The sequence below is a fragment of the Triplophysa dalaica genome, chromosome 11, assembly GCF_015846415.1.
Source record: "Triplophysa dalaica isolate WHDGS20190420 chromosome 11, ASM1584641v1, whole genome shotgun sequence".
Classification (NCBI taxonomy): domain Eukaryota; kingdom Metazoa; phylum Chordata; class Actinopteri; order Cypriniformes; family Nemacheilidae; genus Triplophysa; species Triplophysa dalaica.
In genome coordinates, this window is record NC_079552.1 from 2,696,455 (window position 1) to 2,717,575 (window position 21,121).

General features: G+C 39.7%; 3 protein-coding genes and 2 non-coding genes across 5 annotated transcripts; all 5 read left to right on the top strand.

Annotated features, from left to right (window-relative positions):
* Positions 1 to 547: 547 nt before the first annotated feature.
* LOC130431952 (oocyte zinc finger protein XlCOF19-like) lies at positions 548 to 2,796 on the top strand. The gene is made up of 2 exons (XM_056761170.1): positions 548 to 838; positions 1,948 to 2,796. The coding sequence occupies exons 1-2, from the start codon at positions 773 to 775 to the stop codon at positions 2,794 to 2,796; spliced, it is 915 nt and encodes a 304-aa protein (XP_056617148.1). The 5' UTR covers positions 548 to 772.
* Positions 2,797 to 4,465: 1,669 nt separating this feature from the next.
* glo1 (glyoxalase 1) lies at positions 4,466 to 7,910 on the top strand. Its single transcript, XM_056761471.1, has 6 exons — positions 4,466 to 4,628; positions 6,084 to 6,166; positions 6,271 to 6,411; positions 6,531 to 6,598; positions 7,125 to 7,214; positions 7,549 to 7,910. The coding sequence occupies exons 1-6, from the start codon at positions 4,560 to 4,562 to the stop codon at positions 7,638 to 7,640; spliced, it is 543 nt and encodes a 180-aa protein (XP_056617449.1). The 5' UTR covers positions 4,466 to 4,559; the 3' UTR covers positions 7,641 to 7,910.
* Positions 7,911 to 8,049: 139 nt separating this feature from the next.
* Positions 8,050 to 13,157, top strand: btbd9 (BTB (POZ) domain containing 9). Its single transcript, XM_056761470.1, has 11 exons — positions 8,050 to 8,780; positions 9,234 to 9,437; positions 9,577 to 9,940; positions 10,408 to 10,675; positions 10,805 to 11,027; positions 11,107 to 11,226; positions 11,310 to 11,419; positions 12,025 to 12,214; positions 12,296 to 12,403; positions 12,485 to 12,563; positions 12,743 to 13,157. Exons 2-11 carry the CDS (start codon positions 9,253 to 9,255, stop codon positions 12,908 to 12,910), a joined length of 1,815 nt encoding a protein of 604 aa, XP_056617448.1. The 5' UTR covers positions 8,050 to 8,780; positions 9,234 to 9,252; the 3' UTR covers positions 12,911 to 13,157.
* A 1,568-nt stretch (positions 13,158 to 14,725) lies between these two features.
* On the top strand, positions 14,726 to 14,798 carry trnav-aac (transfer RNA valine (anticodon AAC)). Its single transcript has one exon. It is a non-coding gene; the product is annotated as a tRNA-Val (tRNA).
* A 462-nt stretch (positions 14,799 to 15,260) lies between these two features.
* Positions 15,261 to 15,333, top strand: trnav-cac (transfer RNA valine (anticodon CAC)). Its single transcript has one exon. It is a non-coding gene; the product is annotated as a tRNA-Val (tRNA).
* The last annotated feature ends 5,788 nt before the right edge of the window (positions 15,334 to 21,121 follow it).

Consider the following 21,121-nt stretch of genomic DNA (forward strand, 5'->3'; position numbering starts at 1 on the left):
TGGACACTCGAATTGAAATTTGACTGTAACGGAAATAGTACTTCGCTTAAGCAAACTTTAAATAACGTTAACTATTTTCTTAGCATCATTATCTCCAGTGCACGCAGGAAACAGCATCCGTCTTCGCTCACGTCGAATGTTGCACTCACCTTAAAATAAAGCTCAAGAAGTGTAAAGAAAGTTTTGTGGACAAGAGCATTGATGCCTGGTAAATACTCAACTTTTCTGTTCCCTAGTAAATTGCTTTAGAACACAGATAGTAGTTATAAACTCTTTTTATATTAAAATCTGTCTAAATAAATGTATACACTTACAATGGTAAAAGTGATACTGTTCAGGTACTTGTTGGAATGAACTCTTATCATTTGCTGTGATGCTGTTTTAAAGAGTAAGTAGCATATGATTTTTAAGGTCCTACTTTTTTTACATGGATTGTCCAACAACAAGTTTATGTACATAGAAGGTGTAAAAACACTATTATGTCGTAATAATAGGTAATTATTCTTCCCTTACTTCTTGACTGACTCTCAAAGGATTCGTTCCGCGATTCATCCGTCGAACCCCCGCCTATCCGCTAGCCTAGTGTCATGTGATTGGTTAGGTGGTGTATTCTGCTGTGATTGGTCAAACGCGTTTGTAACTAGCAAGCCTGGAGGAGAGCGTGTGACGATATTGAGTGTCAGCTGCGCGTTGCACGGGTATCGCATCTCTCTGGAGGAGATCGGAAGCATAAAAGGACGAGCGTCCGGAGAGAGGAACAGGCCTGGATTTTATGTTATGTTTGTGTGGCCGGCAGTCGACCGTGCGGGAGCTGCTGGCCTTTTACTTTAGTTTTAAGGTTTGTTTATTTTTTATTTAAAGTTGTTGAACGTTCGCCAGTTCTCCCCACCTCCTTCCCATTCCTTCAACTTGTTACAGCGTTCATCGAACGCCTACCATCATTGCTTGATTACGGTTTACAGGTTATATATTATATACAGTGTATAGATAGAGATGGCGGGGATTTCACCTTACCAGTTTGAGCCCGAGTCTAACGACGAAACATCCGAAGACGACATTAGATATTAGATAGACGATAATAGATTCAACACTTAAATTATTCGGGTTCATGGATAGATAAACAAACCGTAATACCCCAGAAACAACGGTACATGTTAGCGTTATATGCATTTGCTAAACACAGATATAAGGTACACAAATATTTCTTGAAGTTCAGACAAATATAAATTGTCACACTTACAGGTTGTGATTGGGTGGAGCTAACAGGTCCAAATAAGGTTAGTATGTCCCCCTCTTTCAATGGTAGTCTTTTAACATATCCTGCAGTGAACGAGTCAAGATTATTGAAGCTATCTTTTGTGAAATGACGTGCGCACAGTAAACCCTGGGGTTATCCTCCTTGGCGTCATTGAAATGAATTGAAACAAGTTTTTCCTTTGGTAGTTTAAATAAGACGCACTTAGTTTAACAACGTAGAACACAGTTTTAAGACGGCACACGCATCATGACCGAGCGACATTGTTTTGGGGAGGAGAGAGTGAAGTTTTCATGGCAGTCCCAGCAAAACTAGGCGGGCACTATGTCTAGTGACGTAGATACGCGGCGGTTAGAGACACGTCTCGTTTGCGTGATTCAGAGTCGCCTCGCTTTTTTACAAGCCAATAGCTTTGTTATTTATTCACCTTAGGACTTACAACTTGGCAGACCGCTTGCTTTTACATGGCAACATGACACACTGCATGAAATGTAATTTTCATGATCTAATGCTACTTTACTCTTTAAAAAGCAAGAAGCAACTAAAACCCATATGTAAAATGAAAGCTATCATGAGTAAAAGATGTTTTAGGTCTTTGAGTTCGGTTTAAGGACACCCCTTCTAACATGTGGATAAATGTACCGCCTCTCATTGCTTACTGTTTAGTTAACGCTCTGATGGCTGTTTTTTAGCTGATATCTCTGCAACCTGACCTTGTTGATATGGCGTCTGTGACTAAAAAGAAGGAGTTAGATTATGGAGCTGAAAAATCAACACGTTTGACACTTGAGGAGTCTTCTGTGGGAGTTTCAGGGTCAGAGTCAAGCAAGGAAGAACCATGTCCTGCCAAAAAGAGTGTAGAAATCTTGCTACTGAGCCCAGTGGAGGAGGCAGTCAAGGGCTTTTGCTGTAGACTGAAATATGGAAAGAAATCTAATCCGGTTTCAGATAAAACTCCTTTAAATCCTGATGCCAAACCTTGCATTTCTCAGCGTTCCAGCAGGAGCAAAACAAAAAAATGCAGGTGTAAGCTGTGTGGCGTTGAGTATTGCCGCAGAGCAAACCTGGTGTCTCACATGCGAATACACACAGGTGAGAGTCCGTACTGCTGTAAATTCTGTGGCAAGGCTTTCCGACGTTCAGACCACCTCAAGCTGCACATTAAAATCCATACAGGTGAGAATCGATTGAGACCCAAGCCCTTTGTTTGCAAACAGTGTGGGACGAAATTTGGTTGCTCTAAATCACTTCAAAATCATATGTGGAAACACAGTGGAGAACGGCCGTACGCCTGCCCGGTCTGCGAGAAAAGATTTTTCAATAAAGGCGTTCTTCTGAGGCATGAAAATGACTGTCACTCATTAGAAAAAGCATTTGTTTGTTCTTTGTGTGGACATGGCTTTGCACGCTTGCATACACTTGAGAAACACACACGAATTCACACGGGAGAGAAACCTTTCCCCTGTTCACAATGTGGAAAGGTGTTTCGTTATAAATACTCCCTGTTTATGCACAATAAACTGCACTCGCGCAAAGAATGATGTGTGATTCACATTTATGCATACAAAATAAAATGTGTTGCCCAAATCTTTCTCGTCCTTTTGTATTGCGGAATCTCACTGCACAAAGGGAGGATCTGTCACGACAGAAGAAGAGATACCTGAAAGGAATGACAATATAATTTTTGATTTTTGTCAGATATTTAGGTGTAGTCAGTCAGGCAACAAAAGACAACAAGGGTGCGACGGGTGACCATGTTAGTGGCCAAGTTTGATCTTGTTAGCTGTTCCACGTGGCAAAGACAGAAGAAGAACGAGGTGAAGTTTTTTTCTAGGGATCAACTTGAAATCTTATAGGATTTATTTGAATATTAAACAAGTCTGAAATAAGCAAAACAATGCAACGTAATGTCTCTTTTCCAAGGCTAAAGCTTATCATAGAACAGGTGTTTTGACTTGCTGCTACAGAGTGTAAAGTTAAACAGAATGAAGAAATAGCTAGTTGTTAGTGTGATAGACTCAATGTCAGATAAAATGAAAAGTGAAACCCATTCTTGCCTGAGTTCTCTATATAGTACAGCACATTCTCACTCTTACTCTTACTCTCCCAGTCCAACTGAAGAGTGTAAATAAAGGGCCAAGGTGAACAAGTTTGAGGCAACTATTTGACAAATAAGACAGACATTAACATTTTATCAAGACTATAATTTTTTATCGGTATACAGTAGATAGAGGAAAAGGTGTGCATTTTAAAACTCTTGACAGTTCTCGATGTGACAAATGAGCTTATGAGAGTACAAATGTAGTCTCTCGATTTAATTGAGGTCATGAGGTTAATGGCATGGTTGACATTAAAAGCCTTTTTTCACCATCTAGGGTATGTCTCTTAACACCTATCAACTTTGTACCTTCCCTACATGTTTTTTCTCTAGTTAGTTTCTTTTTATTAATGCCTAGTAGGCTATTTTGAACTGATGAATTCCTAAATTGACAGTTACTGTATTTTTTAATCAACCACAAACAGCCTACAGTGGAAACAAAGAACCGCAAAACTTCAGAAAAATCGTTTATTCTGTAATATATATTGTTGCAATGTTGTTTAATAAAAACTTCAAGCCACACAAAGCCACAGGGATTTAACCATTAATAAAGGGGCTTACTTCAAGGTCATGCTTTTGCTATCCACATTCTCTTGTTTGATAATGTTTTTTAAGCTGGCGGCCAAACATCCTGACCTCATCAAGACGAAGTCAGAAGGCCAGACATCTAAGACGTCTTGTGGGGTGCCAACCTCAAAGTGAAGGTTTTACTGCAAATAAAACAAAACATTATGGTTATTATAGGTAAACCAAAGTTAAATTCCTTTAGGGGCGCACTGCTGGAGCACGTGCATTTTTAAGTAGTGTACAAAATAAGGAATGCCAATAAAACATGCCTTTATAAACCCCTTTTTCTTTGGTCCTGCAAACTTCCTAGACTACCTGCTGCTTAAGAGATTCCGTTCACACATTCTAAACTTCTACATTTCTAGAACTGAATTTGTACAGTATGAAAATGTACAAGTTACTTCAAACGTTGGTCATGTAAAGTTTTTAGACTGGAGGCTTTAAAAAACTTTGAGTTTAGACTTAGCGCGCCATCTGCCTACAGATATGAAGAACTACAGTAACAGCACTTTAATGACCGCGCCCATATTGGCGTCACGTCTCTGACGAAGCTCGCGTGGCCACGCCCCTTCGTTCTATGTCTCAGTCAGTATTTCAAGCGTCGGCTTTCTCGTGATCACCTTGCCGAAACACCGCAAAATGTCTGACCGAGGGCTGACGGACGAAGCGGTTACCGCGGCGTGTAAAGACGGAAACCCCATTACTAAAGTAAGACGATTCATTTGTGCGCAATACTTTGGGAAAGGGCGCGGCCTGTCATTTGAACGCAGAGACGGCGGCGTCTCGCAAACCGATCGACGTGTGACATCAAGGTACCGCGAGAGGGATTGAAATGCTATGCTTTCTAAACCCTCTCGCGGTACTTTGTTGCCCTGTGCCGACAGGTCTGCGCAGCGCCGCTCGAAGTTAAACTCTGATATGAAGTTTATCGGTATTTCTGCTCCATATACTCACGCTACTGTAGGCGTTAAGATCCATCACATTTCACTCATATAAATACGGTTTTATATAAATCTGTATCTTAGTTAATGCAATTTGTTTTGAATTTTCTTGTTTTTGTTTGGATTGCTGAGTCATTTTGAGGAAAACATAACGTGAAATGTTACGTGTGTTTTAACTTGGATTGCTAACGTTATTTGTGAGAATGACCCTTGACATTTTGTTGACCTGGGACTCATGTCACATGATACATCAAAAGTAGATGATACATATGAACTTTTGCCTTTTATTTTACAGCTGGTAACATAGTAAAATCGTTTAAAAGTGCTCAGAAGTGCTTTTACTGGAGTATGTGTGACACCTACTGTGACCGTACGAACTGTGATTGATGTTATTGGCCTGTATGTTATAGGAGAGATTTCAGTTTATTATTGTATATAAATCTTAATATCTCTGTGTGAGATATCCTAGATCATGTACAGCCTTGACAGATGTTTTCAAATGCATTGCAAGCATTCATTTATTATTTCAGTGTTTCCAAAATCATTCAAATGTAAGTTGTAATTCAGTCACATTTAAATTATTTGAACATTTACATTTATGCACTTAGCAATTGCTTTTATACGATGACGTGCATTCAAAGTATACATTACTATCAGTTTATGTGTTCCTGAGGCATTGAATGAACCCACAACCTTTGGGGAGACAACACAATGCTTTGACAAAATTAAATAGGGGTGGAACGGTTCACAAAATCCATGGTTTGGTTCTATTGTTCACGGTTTTCGGTTTGATTCGGCGAATTGAACTACAGGAATATATCTACGGTGTAAGGGTGCGTTACTTTAGATTTTTTATTTGAGATCACAACCAAATTGGTAATGCAGTCGAACTAGCATGGATTTCACAAGTCTGGTCATCCTCGTTCAGCAACTTGTGTGTTTCAATACGAGCAAGAAAATAGGATTTTATCACAAATTTGTTTACGTGATACAACTCTTCTTCTCATTTTGCATTATAACTAAGAATCGTAAACTTTTCTGTGGTAGGCTATATGAGAACAGTTTTGCTTCACTAATGCTTTTTGTTGTCCTTTTGTTGTTCCAATTGCTTCTATTGTTTACCTCATTTTTAAGTAGCTTCGTATAAAACTAAATGTAAGTTTAAATGATGGCACTGTTGAAATTATTTTCTTACTAAAAGTTACCCTTCCCTCTGCTGTAGGACTTCATGATGCAGCAGACAATGTTGCGGGTTAAGGATCCTGTTAAATCCCTGGACTTCTATACACGCATCCTCGGAATGACGTGAGTACTTGAGTTTAATAGATTGACTTTTTCCTCCTTATTTAGGTAAAAGGTGCATTGCACATTCTTGAATCCTTGACTAACATGAGAATGCGTTGTTGTAGGTTGCTGCAGAAGTTTGATTTTCCTGCCATGCGATTTACACTGTACTTCTTGGGTTATGAGGACAAGAAAGAAATCCCGGCAGATGTGAAGGAGAGGACAGCTTGGACGTTCTCTCGTCGAGGCACTATAGAGCTCACCCAGTAAGAGAATGCATCAACTCCAAGAACACACAGCTGAAGAATGCTCAGTGAAAAATTTGGTCTAGTTCGCAAACCTGTTTTTATCTGCTAATGTCATCTGTCTTTTCTTTCTTCATCAGTAACTGGGGCTCAGAGACAGATGACAGCCAGACTTACCACAACGGCAACTCAGATCCAAGAGGCTTCGGTAAATACAGCATGAGCAGAGCCGGTGCTCTCTTTATAAAGTTGATAGAAAAGGGCTTGACCACACACTGAAATTAACTCAGTATTTATGTCTTGACTTTGAGCTGATATAGATTGTATAAAACATGGCTTTTAAATTAGAGGAACCATCAATTGACCAACCGTTGTTGCAACGGATGCAAAGTAGATTTAAATAATTTTAGGAACTAAAACTAAATACAAATCTAGTTTGCATATAATCAAGGTGTATTTTATGTTACATATCTTTCCATAAAGTGAACACAAGAAGAATTCTGGAAAATATTGAATCGTTTTTTTATTTCTTTCAATGATGAACACTGCACTAAAATGACATAATGATAATTTCAGTGAATTATCATCAGTGAGACATTTTTCAAAATTTAAGCAAACAGATCTTCAAATCAGAAACTGACAAATTCAATCAAGTGTATATTTAGTACATGGCCCAGCCCTACATAGAGACATTTTTAGAAAGAAAATAAACATGACATGCATTTTTATTATAGGCCACATTGGAATCGCTGTGCCAGATGTATATGCTGCTTGCAAGCTGTTTGAAGAGCAGGGAGTGACATTCGTAAAGAAACCTGATGATGGTAATTTCTGTTTCCATATAATCATACTTTATGTGATTGTTATAATATGTAATTACACAATGCTTCTAGACCAAAAATAATTATCTGAAACTAATTTTAAATTTGTAAGTAGTACTGGAAGTACACATTTGTGTATGTTTACTGTGGCTGCATTTTAAATGATTAAATTACTGATGCTCGATGGGCAGTTTTTTCTGTGTTGGATCATTTTTGTATTTGCCAAAATCTGCAGTATATAAAAAAGCATAATGTCCACAACAAAAAATGAACAGTTCAGAAAACTCTTTAATGTCAACAATTATGTTGCTTATTATGTCGGCTTTCTGTCCTGCAGGTAAAATGAAAGGCCTGGCCTTTATTCAGGATCCTGATGGTTATTGGATAGAGATTCTCAGCCCCAACAGCATGGTGCCCATCACATCTTAAAGACTGTTCTAATGCTGTGACCTAAACATAAAACTATAGTTATTACAAATTGAGGACAGTTGGTTTTTCAGAACGGATAATTGCTCTGTTGACAGCCTAGTATGGAAAGGTAGACGGAAGAGAAAACCCTGTCTAGGGCTGATATATGAATGTGTTATTTTGTGAATTTTACATTTGGGCCAACACTTTTGAATGCAGTCTTCCATAGAGTCTAACTTTGTTATTATGCCTATTTGTTTACATGCAAAATAAAGTGTTTATTGTGAGTCATTTTTGAGCACTTAACTCGGATGTATTTTGTTTAATGATACAAAATGTTTGGTAATGTTGCCTGTAGATTCAAGTATCAAGTATAGACACTGAACTGTCAGTAATAAGTACGCCTAACGTATATCTCACATTAACTGAAGTTCAGGAGCAGCCAAGTACCTACAGCGCACGAGCTCAAATGTGCGCGTGGTGGAGCGGAATGCGGAAAACGAAGTGTATCCGTGTTTGTGTAATGAACATCTTAATAAAGCACACTTTTGTGAGTCAATACAACGCACTGCTTACTAATAGGGTTTAACTAAGAAAATTAAATGCGCAGAAAGCGTGGACGTTGGGAATAAAAACGTAAGCATGACGGCAAAATAGGGTTGGTCAAAAATGTTGCTGGGTAAGAAACAGCCCTTTGTTTTTAGTCTTGTGTAATGAGCATGAAACCTTCACTAATTTCAATTGGAACCGTGGGAATACGTTTCGTTTAAAGCGCCGAAATGCAATATCAGGTAGATTGGTAATAAAATACGTAAAATGCGTTCTATAGCATTGATGACAACTCTACTATACATTTCAATGTAAATGCATTCAATATGTCTTCGAGATTTTAATTGGGTAGCGTTCGGATATTTTATCCTGGCTGACGTGGAGAGTAACAAGCTCTGTCCACTAGAGGCGCTGTGACGTTAACACATTATTTCCGGGTACCTTCCAAAACATCCGGTAGCTATTTTCCAGTGGAGTACATGGGACTTCGACATGTACATACGTCTGTAACATATTTCTTTATATCCTGTGATCCACTGTGGTCAAAATAACCTCGTGGCCTGATCAGACTGCTTTAGGTGGAGACGAGTTTCCTCAAACTAACTTCTGTCGGTGAGTGGTGATTTATGACTGAGGGTAGAATGATGTCAGTTGTCATTATCTTATAGCTTACAAATGCCATTATTTATATACGCATTAATGCTTTTTTCCACCAAAATCATCTTGTGATTAACGTTTGTGTTACTGTTGATTATGTGATTACCATGATGATCATTAATAATAATAATGACGATAATTATTCTTATTGGAAACCAGGTGCCAAGAGTAAAATATTTTCTGTACGTTTATCAAACGAATGCAGACTCGTGAGAAAAGTAGTCATGGATTTACTACAGTAACTTCAGTTTAACTATTGAACAGTAACCGTTTAACCATTTTGTTGTGAACCTATAGTGAGTTTTACTATAATAAAATCCTGGTTAATTTAGCAAAACACCCCAGAAATAGCCATCAACATAACATCGATGTACAAAAAAGGCTCATTGGGCTGTTCATGTTCCTCAGGTGTTCTCCAGCTGCGGTCATGAGTGACGGTCATCCTCTGCGGCCTGTGAGCTCTGCAGCTGAGATCGACCACCTGCACCTGCTGTCAGAGCAGCTGGGTGCTTTAGTTCCTGGTGAAGAGTACAGCGATGTCACCTTCATAGTGGAGGAGAAGCCCTTTCCTGCACACAGAGTCATTCTAGCAGCCCGCTGCCAGTATTTTAGGTAACTGCTGATTTCTTCTTTTCAATGAGAATTTGTTTATCTCAGTATCTCAGTAACGTGGGCTTCTCCAATCCTGGTGAAACTTTATTTTGAACCCAAACTGCTTTTTTTGTCTCTCATTTTAACTTTTCCTCTTTAGAGCTTTGCTATTTGGGGGACTGAAAGAGTCCTTGCCCCAGGCTGAGGTTCGGTTAGAGGAAACACATCCTGAGGCTTTTTCCATGTTGTTGCGGTACCTGTACACAGGCCGAGCCACCTTGAGCGAAGCCAGAGAAGAAACTCTGCTGGATTTTCTGGGACTGGCGCATCGCTATGACCTTCAACCACTTGAGGCCTCCATTTGCGAGTTCCTCCGCACTTTATTGAGCACGCGAAATGTGTGTCTGGTTTTCGATGTGGCTAGTCTTTATTGTCTGAGCGGGCTGACTGAGGCGTGCTGTGCTTTTATGGATCGAAACGCCAATGATGTGCTCAAATCGGATGGATTTCTTGCTCTTTCAAAGGTGTGTTTTAAATCCTAATCTTAGATCAACTGTGGACATTTGTTTATCTACCTGAATGATAACATTCAGATTTAACACCAGAACATTTGAAGGCAACTCGATGCCCTCCATTGTGTTCTTTGCTTTGTTACTCATTGGGATAGTTCACCCAAAAATGAAAATTCTTTCATCATTTGCTCACCTTGGAGTTGTTGAAAATCTGTATAAATTTATTTGTTCTGATGAACTCGGAGATAGATGTTGGAAGAATGCTTATAAACAGACAGATTTTGCCCCCCATTGACAATCTAAAGAGGAAAAGTTGGGGGAATGGTGAGAGAATTTTCATTTATGGGTGAGGTATCCCTTTAAGCGTGTAAAATGTGAATAAAACCTCCTTTAATTGTTTTTGTTTTAAATGATTAATTGTTTTTGTTTGGCAGTGACAACAACAATATAATAAAAGGGTTTTCTATTTCTCTATGCAGTCTGCCCTGATGACCATGGTGAGAAGAGATTCTTTTGCCGCGAGCGAGAGAGAAATCTTCCAGGCCCTCAGCTGCTGGTGTCACCAGAACGGCGAGGGTCCTGAGGCAAAGGAAGTGATGTCAGCAGTGCGGCTGCCCCTGATGACCCTCTCTGAAATGCTGAATGTAGTCCGTCCAACGGGACTCCTCAGCCCAGACAACCTGCTGGATGCCATACAGACCCGCTCTGAGTGCAGAGACATGGATCTCAACTACCGCGGCATGCTCAGTCAGTTCACACACTCTAAATACTCGTAATGCTTACAATGTACCTAGTAATGAGCGAAAGAACTTGAAAAAGCAGCAGAGTATTGTTAATCACATTTTCCAAATATCTGTTTTATTCAAAAACTTCTAGTTCCAGAAGAAAACATTGCCACTATGAAGCACGGTGCTGTGGTGGTAAAAGGCGAGCTAAAGTCTGCTCTACTGGATGGAGACACACAGAACTATGATCTGGACCACGGCTTCTCAAGGCACCCTATTGAAGAGGAGGGACGAGCAGCAGGCATCCAGGTCCGCTTGGGACAACCCTCCATCATCAACCACATACGGCTACTGCTGTGGGACAAGGACAGCAGGTAATGTGACATTGAAAGAATAGTTTTTTTTTTTAAAAGTATGCATTATTTTCCATACATACATGTCTTTCTCCCGCAGGTCATACTCGTACTATATTGAGGTGTCGATGGATGAACTGGACTGGGTTCGTGTTGTGGATCATTCCAAGTTTCTGTGTCGCTCCTGGCAACACCTCTATTTCCCAGCGCGCGTCTGCAGGTACAAATAGTAATATGGAAACTTGATTAAACTTGTATATTTTAACAGAATGCTAACTGAAGTCTTTGTCTGCCCGAGCTCAGGTTTATCCGTGTGGTGGGCACACATAACTCTGTCAACAAAGTCTTTCACTTGGTGGCTCTGGAATGCATGTACACAGAGCAGTCTTTCACCCTAGAGAAAGGCCTGCTGGGTAATGCAACTTCCCTAGTCGTTGTTTTAATATACATATATGGGTCAAAGACCAAAAAAGGTTTAAGCAAAGAAACATTAAATGTAATACTGCTTTAAAAAAGTTTTTTTGTTTAATTTAGTTGCATTTTTGTTTTTCTGAGCAAATAAAAATGAGTTACCCTGATTTACAGAAGACGTCCGCCTAGGTTTTGCCCATTTTTCAATAAGATTTTTTTATGTAATATGCTCCCTTATTCTTTTGTACATGTTCATATTTCAAGTCAGAATAAGTTTGTTGTTTGAATTTGTACATAAATATTGTGTTACACTGTATGGAAATGTAACATTATTTCAACCAAATTTGGACATTTGTTTCTTCAAAAACTTCGTTTTAAATAGTTAACTTGGTTGTAACCACAAAGAAGACATTTGACTTGCATTTAATTTGCTTTTCTATGGACCTAAAATCACTTTAGTAAATTAATTTTGATGGGGACATCTTTACGTCTTTGACCCATATATATTTATTTATTTATATTTAAAAAGATATTCCTAATTGCACTTTCAGGTTGTGGTAACATGTAACAACTAGTGTAACACATCACACGTTTGTGTCTCCTGCAGTTCCCACAGAGAACGTGGCGACCGTACAGGCGTGTGCTAGTGTGATAGAGGGCGTGAGTCGCAGCAGAAACACGCTGCTGAACGGAGACACCAGCCATTGCGACTGGGACTCGGGGTACACCTGCCACCAGCTGGGCTCTGGAGCCATCGTCATCCAGCTGGCACAACCATACATGCTGGGCTCGATGCGGTACGAGACGTTGTGTTAAATCAATCTCTTTCAGTTTTTCTTGTATACGTGCTAATGCTTTATGACTTTTTCTGTTTGAAGATTGCTGTTGTGGGATTGTGATGATAGAAGCTATAGCTATTATGTGGAACTGTCTACAGATCAGCAGCACTGGGTGAAAGCCGTCGACCGTACTAAAGTTGCATGCAGGTCAGCATCTGGAACTTTATCTTTTAGCGATCGTCCCCAAGTTTTATGATGTGTTAATGTTCTAAAATGTCATTCTTATAGGGCATGGCAAACTCTGGTGTTTGACAGACAGCCTGCATCCTTCATACGAATCGTAGGAACTCATAACACAGCTAATGAGGTGAGAGCTCTCAGCGGCCTTTTGGACTCTTAAACATGCTTTATTAAAATCTAAAAGGTTGTGAAAACAATCCCCTTGTGCAATATGTGCAGACTCCAAAAGAATGCATACGTAGCGCTTAGTCTGCTATATGACTTTTTATGATGATTGATGTGATTTTCTCACTCTGTCTCCGCTAGGTGTTTCACTGTGTTCACCTTGATTGCCCAGCACAGCTGGACACAATCGTAAAAGAGGGAAGTCCTGGACCGGATCACCCCAAACCGGACTACAGCACTGAGAATTCTGTTTCTCAGAACCCGATCAACCATAAATCCCCCTCGTCCTCCTCCTCCTTTCACACATAGACTGTGGATGTTTTCTGTGCTGTTCACTTGCCTAAGTTTGACAAAACACACTTGAAGCGCTCGTCTTATGAGCTTGTTTTCTTATGTGCTGCTAACTAAAGAATTCTGTGTATTTATGAAAATGATCTATCGTTATATAGTCTATATATAGTAATAACTTGATGGTGAGGTAATTGACTGTCACGCACATCTATTTTCCTATGTCCAGATAGCTGCAAGACCATCAAATAAATTTAAATGTCACTTACTCTTTTGCAATACTGTCTTTTTTGTTAAAATGTTTTGACAGGTTTTATTTTGAGAACCAGAACCAAGTCCAAAATGTTTTAAATGTATTAGTATTGACCTGCATCGACCTGCATCTGTCGAAAAATAACTACGCAAAATGATTAACCTGAATGGGAAGATTTTGTAAATGGATTAAAAATACCGGAAGAGACATTTATCAACTTTAGATTTTGCGTGTTTCAGATTTTGATCCAATTTTGTGATCTCATGGGACATTATTATTGGCACAAGTTGTTTTTATGTACGCATCGGCATAATTTGGCAGTGGCAGGTTATTTTTTGTCTACAAACATCATATATACAGAGACTTTTATGTCCACAACAATGTATAAGCATTTATTCACTTTTTTCAAAGCTGAAAGGTCTTTTTACTTTGCTATCCTAATGACATTCGATTAAGTAGTTGCGTTATAGTTATATTTTCAGTGTGCACGGTCAAAATTGATTTATTTGCAGGTGATAGCAAGACAGATATTCAATTGACCAGATGGAGAGAGTGCGTGCAGAATAGCCTTTTCAGTTAGATGTGCATGCCTCCATATCTGGGTATAATAAATCCTGAGTTTCAATCAGCCACAGAAGGTGACTGACACCATAATACCACCTTCATTAAACCATCAGAAACAGACGCACGCTACAAAACTTCCTCACCGCAATCACGAGAGCTCCCTGAGGACTGAAAGAAGAGAGACAAGCGGGGAGAATTTGACGATGGTGAGGAAAACCGGGACACTGCTGAATGAATTTTAAGGCTGGTTTATGCTGCTCTGAATATTGGATCAGGTGGTTCACAATCAACTACTGTAACCATTAAACCTTAAACAAAGAATCTAAATACCCCGATTTATGGACTTATGCATGTAGGATAGCAACAAAACAGTCTCATTACATTTTCATTGTTAATGCAACCTGTCTCTTATAACTTAAGTTGTTGTGCTTGTCATTACATCACATGGCTAATCTCTGGCCCACACTCCAGTACAGGAGGTGGCGGATATGCACCTCAAATGTAAATTGCCATAATTGAAAAGGAACAGAAGAAGAATTACGTCACATGATCACTTCAATGTGGCGTGCGACGGCCGATCGCATTCATACTAGACCCATTCAGGTAAAACAGTACGTAACCATCTAGCCCTCGTTAAGTGGGTACTTACTGAAATTCAGTACCTACTCATTGAGTTGCCATTTCGGATTCAGTGACAGTGTTTTGGGGGAAAATATTAAATTTTTCGAGCGCAGTCCTAGCAAAATGTAGGCGGGGACTATATGTAGTGACGTAAATCCACGAATCGGAAAAGGGACGACTCGTTTGCGTGACTCTCTTTTTTCCAAGCCAATAACTTTGTTGTTCATTTAGCTTCGGTTTTACAACTTTGGCAGACTGTTTACTTTCAAACACGGCGACACTACGCACGCCATGAAATGCAATTTTCATGACCTTAGATCATGTACCCTGTAAGAAAGCCACGTCATACATCATACCACGAAACAAAGCTGATGTGATCACGTCGTTTGAACATGTAAGTTTCCGTAGTGTAGTGGTTATCACGTTCGCCTAACACGCGAAAGGTCCCCGGTTCGAGACCGGGCGGAAACATCGTTTTCTTTTTTTATTAGTTATCTTAGTTTTATCTAAATGTATTCAAGATAGTTTTATAGCTCTTCGTCAAAAAGATGTGTCAACTAAAAACCAACACTGGTGAAAAACTAATGAAAATGAGGGACATTAGTTCACTATGCGAGGTGAGGGGCCAGGGATGAAAATGCTGTGCAGTACAACGCAAAGCGGGACGGGTGGTCAGCCTTAGTCAGCCCGGACCCGTGTACACGATACAACATTACTACTGATTCACGATCTCGGGAGCAGGGGAGCTGAAACTTCCCAAACTATCTCAGTAGTGCCCTGTATTCCCCTGTTGAAACAAACAGCATATAGGCTACTAGGTTACGTATGTTTTGTTACTGGTTTTGGCCATCTTAAACCAACACAGGACCCCCTTAAACCAGTCAACGGATGTTCGGTTTATCGAGTGATACCGCCCGGCGGTTACACATGACGGTTTCCGTAGTGTAGTGGTTATCACGTTCGCCTCACACGCGAAAGGTCCCCGGTTCGAAACCGGGCGGAAACATATCTTTTCATTTAATTTACCTAAATACTAAGGGACTTCTTACTTATGCCACATCGTCAAATGCTTTACTGCTCCAAGCACCAATTTAAGATAACATTTTAGGAAGGCTCATTGGTACGATTATAAAATTTTATTTGATTCCCCACAAGATGGCGCCATAGAATTCATGTCTGTGCGCTCAGTCGTGTTCTCATCATCTGTCTTGTTTGAAAGCACAGCAGCGCACTTGACCCGCATAACCTCTCTCTCACTTCTATCCATCCATGCACTCTGCCACGTTTAACTCATCTCCCATTTATCCATTGTATTTGCCAAAGATATTTCTCTGTAATCTCGTTGATCTTTCCTTAAATGGTAACATTTTCAAAATCCAATCCCACTCATATACAAATTGCATAAACATGTTTTTTTATTACTGATTGATCTACAGATAACGGGAAAGAAAAACATGCATGTTGACTTTTTCTTGCTTAAGGCAACATCTAACAGGGGTCACAAAATTGCCAGCTGTACTAAACAGTTTCTTTACTTTTATGCCAACTTGGATATCAAAGAAAACCACCACATAAGACGTCTGCAATAAACACTAAGCTTTAATTAAATAGCATCAAATTACTGTTTATGCGCTACTTCGCCACTTCCAAAAGTTTAAAACCGCGTGCGTTTCTCCGAACAACAACTGTTGAGTTTCGTTTTGAATGAATCCTTGTTTCGAACGATTTGTGCGATTCAGCGAGTCACCGAATCTGTTATCAACGAATCGTTCAAATCTTTCACAGCCGCATCATAAGTAGGCCCATCATTGCTGTGCAGATTAACTGTTGCATATTAAATTAATTCCGTCTTGAACAGTGTCGTAGAAATACTATAAAATTTACTTTACTACAGCCAGTGCTCAATAAAAATCTATTCACTCACTTCTTTGTTTTTGTTGGCACAGCAATATGAAATGGTGAGCGAGTGCAACCCCTATGTGAGTATTTCTTGAGTCTTCTTAATTGCCTGCAATCCTCAACTACGTGAATATTTCTTGAGTCTTCTGAATTGCCTCTTCAGCCTGAAACTCAGAATGTACTCACTCAGACACTGCTTAAACCAAACGTTGATAGCCTCACATCCTAAAGCATTACTTCCGACTAAGTTCAGGCAAAAATACCTGATAAATATTTCCATCTTCCTAACTTTCAGGTGAAGAATGAAATCCGAAAATTCTCGAGAATCAAAGATTCCTCACTAGCTCACGCCGCAACAAGCTCAATTTATGGATAACCTTCCTTAAAGAAAGGAGAAGCCTATCCTTCTTTCATAACAAGCGGACTTCTCTTTTCCCATATATTCTTCTCTTCCTAAGGCCCGCCCTTCCTTCGTGTTGTCTACAGCCACTGTGATGCTGAACACCCGGGCCCTGGAACCATCTCCCGACTCTAGCAGCATCAGAACGCAGATATTTGCAGTATTGCAGGCTGCTGGCACCTACAAGCCAGCTCAATAAAAGGCCATATAAGCGCTATCCAGAGATTGCCACAAACACATTTTTGGCTCACCCTCCTTGGCTGTAGGTGCGTTCTGGGATCGGGCATGTTTCCCCAAATAAAGGCTTAAGTTTTTGTTTTTCTCACTAATGAAACAATTTTTGTCACTACCGAAACAATGATACCCAGTGATAAGTTTCGGACTTTTGAGCCTAGCTCCTTCGCAAACTTCCATGTTTATCAAGGGCTTCCAAAGAGGCCAACCAGCCTACCCAGACTCCAGAAAACCACTTACCGTTGGATGCCATGTTCATCCTGGCCTTCTTCGGTTTCCATTGATGCTTGGAAATCACCACCTCTTCCAGCTTTAACCTGAAGCCCACCCAACTATTTCAGACCTGTCAGTACTCGATACTTCTTCATCAAACAAGCAAGCCAGATCAAATAAAAGAGGCCACTTCGTCTACATATTTAATCTTCAGTCACATATTCAACCCTATCAAGCCCTTATAGCCTACCTTCATTTCAGAAGACCACATGTTCAATTCTCATCTGATCCACTCTTCATTGACGACTCTAATCGACCCGGCACTCATTTCCGATTCCCAAAAACAGTCTGTTTTGCTCCAATCTGGCATACCTGCTGATCATTTTTTCCATCCACTCTTTCCGCATTGGCGTGGCAACAACAGCCACCCAAAAAGGCCTCTCCCAGCTGCAAATCCAAGCGCTTGGCCACTGGACATGAGAGGCATTCAAAATCTACGTCCGGTACGACCCTTCACGCAAAGGAGAAGCCCATCGGACCCTCATCTCCCTAATCATGTCTCTGCTCTGCCGCAGCAGACACCTCTCCTCCAGAAGTGAGTATCGCCGCAGCGACAAGGGGGCACAACTACTTTCTGCGGCCTCAGCAGTCACCCCTCAAGCAGGATCGTGCATCTCTACTCTCCACTGCCCCAGCAAGCACTGTTCCAGCAGGAGCCCGCATTTCTACTCCTTGTTGCCTCAGCAGGCAACGCTCCAGCAGGAGCCTGCTTCTCTACTCCCTGTTGCCTCAGCAAGGACTGCTCCCGCAGGAGCCCACATCTCTACTCCCTACTGCCTCAGTAAGGACTGCTCCCGCAGGAGCCCACATCTCTACTCCCTACTGCCTCAGCAAGGACTGCTCCCGCAGGAGCCCACATCTCTACAACCGCAGCCTCAGCAAGCACCGCTCGCAACTCTATCCTCCGCTGCCGCAGAAGACACCCCTCTTGCAGGACCCTACATCTTCTCCCACTACCGCAGCACCGCTTGCACCCTCAGGGCCTAAAGCCGCCTTCTCATACCCTACTCCGAACGCAGGCTACCACCTCGGCAGCCAAAAGCCTTGGGTCTTTTGGGGGTATGCATCGCCCGGCTGCTGTCCCGCATTAATTGCGCCTTTTAGGTGCGCTCGGGGATCGGGCCGGTTTCCCCAAATAAAGGCTTAAGCGTTTGTTTTTCTCACTGATGAAACAATTTTTGTCACTACCGAAACAATGATACCCAGTGATAAGTTTCGGTTGTGACTGTTTTGGTAGTGACAATTTTTGAATACTTTTGAGCCTAGCTTAAAGATGCTAACCAACACATGGTTAGCAAGCACAGTTCTGAACAGATGTGCACACAAAAACTACATTTAAGGGAATAACGCCCAAGAGAGTTTGCTTAATTGCAGAAAAAATATATTTGGTAATGACTTTCCTTAAAGTTACACACAGATTTTCTTACTTTTGAACACATTTACATCAAAATGATAAGACGGATCTATTCACCATGTAGCTTATTAGAGAAAGGGACACAGTAATGATTCTTTATCCAAAATGAAACATCAAAAATATATATTTTTTAAAAACAACATGGAAAAAACATTTTTTAAATGTAATTCTCATGAATTGAAATTTAGGGGTTTGGGTTCGGGACACCAATCTCCCAATTGAAAGTACCCAATAAATTATGATTATAAACAGTATATATTAAGCTTACTGCCTAGAAGGATCTTAGCAAACAACTAAGATTTGGATACTCAAATGCTTTATAAAAGTGTTTTTTTATGTGGAACAGCAGTTTGCACGAATTCTGTAGAATGGCCCATATACTGTATATAAATCAGTGCGATCCAATCTTATAAAAATCTGTGCCAGACTTAAGTCAATCAATCTCTTCATTGATATTGTTTATAGTTTACCAGGTAAACATTTATAACTCTAATCTAAGTCCAAAAGCAGGTTTTAAAAGAACACTAGCTATGAAGTATTGAGAAATGTATAGTGTTTGCTTGTAAAAATTATTGTAATAAATTACTATAGCAATAAAAAATGTTCTTGATATGTTGTAATGAATGTGGTAAGTGAGGAATATTGCTAAACATTACACCACAAGCCCATTATACATTACTATAGACTTTCCATTACTGTCTATGGCTCTATGACCGCAACAAGAGCTCAGTCCAGTTATAACAAGATTAATGTTTCTTATAAGTGGGTTGCTTTCTGTTATCTTATCCACAACCCGATAAACACTAAAACACGGCTGGCCCGCATTGTCAATATAGCCTTTCGTTATTTCTTTGGAAGGAATTAAAGGATAAGAGAAGCAGTCGTTTATGAGGAGACATGCCCAGCTAAAGATTTCCCAGCTAAAGAAATCCATTGCTGTTTGTGTCCTAAACATTCCTCTTTTTAAAACTGGCCCTTATGAATCAAGCAGCTGTATTGACTCAAGTTTCTAGAGCAGCTTACCCTAACACATGCGGTGTCTGTCGTTCTGACTGTCCGTCTGTCAGGTCTACCATCTTCAAAACCTTTTTGCTTCTTTTCAACATTTTAAGATCGAAAACTAAACTGCATTCCATTATTAACATTTATTTCATTATTAATTATACATTTGTTGATATTTTTCCAACATTTGAGACAATTTAGAAAAATGAAAGACAAATCTATTTAATACCAAAAATGTGGGAGACACTTTCAGCAGACTTTATAAGGTGCTTTGGTTTCACAAAACAAAATTTTTACATTTTCTTTGTAGTCTTTCTTCAACTGAAAAACAAAGAATGTTCATGTTCAAGTTGATGTAATCTCTCATTTATGTGTCCATTTGTAGCAGATTGACTGTTCTTTGTTTGCGTGCAAGTGAGGGTGTTTATCACTGTGCAATAAAGCAAATCTGTGTCATTCCTTACATGCTCAAGTTACACAGTTCAATCATCTTTAAAACAATTTCTCATTAATTCATAAAGTTCTATGTGTAGAATTATGGGGAAATTTATCTTTGAAGTTGTTGAGCAGAGTCTCTGGAGACCTGGAGGCCTCAAGCTGATGGAGAAGATGTTGATGTGAAAATGGAAACATTCTGGCCTGCACTCATATTCTTTGCTGCAGTCATATTCTTGCCTAAAGTCAACATTAACATAACAATTCAACAGCTACAATGCATTGATAGGTAATTGTTCATCACAAGTAAAGGAACAGTTCACCAAAAAATGAAAATTCTGTCTGCATTTACGCACCGTCAAATTGTATCCAATCTGCATGAATTGATTTGTTCTGTTGAACACAGAGAAAGATATTTGATAGAATGCTTGTAACCAAAACGTTCTTGGCCCCCACTGATTAGAAAAAAATATTTAGAAATTAATTTGTTCTGTTGAAACAATATAATATTTTGATGAATGTAGGAAAGCAAACAGTTATGAACAATTTGACTAGCATAGTCATCTTCGACCTAGGTAGTAAATGGTGGCCAAGAACTGTTTGGTTACAAGCCTTCTTTCAAATATCTTTCTCATGTGTTCACCAGAAAAAAAATGTATTCAGATTTGGAACAACTCGAGGGTGAGTAAATTAAGACAGAATTTAATTTTTTGGGTGAACTGTCTCTTTAAGATTTGTATGTTAAATATCTAAACACAATATGCAAAGAAAGTAACACTTCCTTAACCATAACCATGAGTTTGAGCTGTGCTCTTGTCCTTGCACTTAAAAAACAAACAATAACACGTGCGAGTTGTGACATTTTTGTTAAGCCAAGAAGTGTTTTTGGTGTTGTGGTGTGATTTGGAGATTATGCTGTGCGTTGGCCAAAAAGAGTTTGATATGTTTTTTGCATAATTTACATTTAGGTTCCCACTTTGACATCCTACCTCATGCTATTGCTGCTTGTTTTTACTGCAGTACATAATGTGACCACTAGCACCAGCCTTAATAATAATCAGGTTTTGTTTTTATATATTAATAAAAAAAGAAAGAAAATGTGAACATAAAATATACTGTCCAGTGTGCCACCAACAG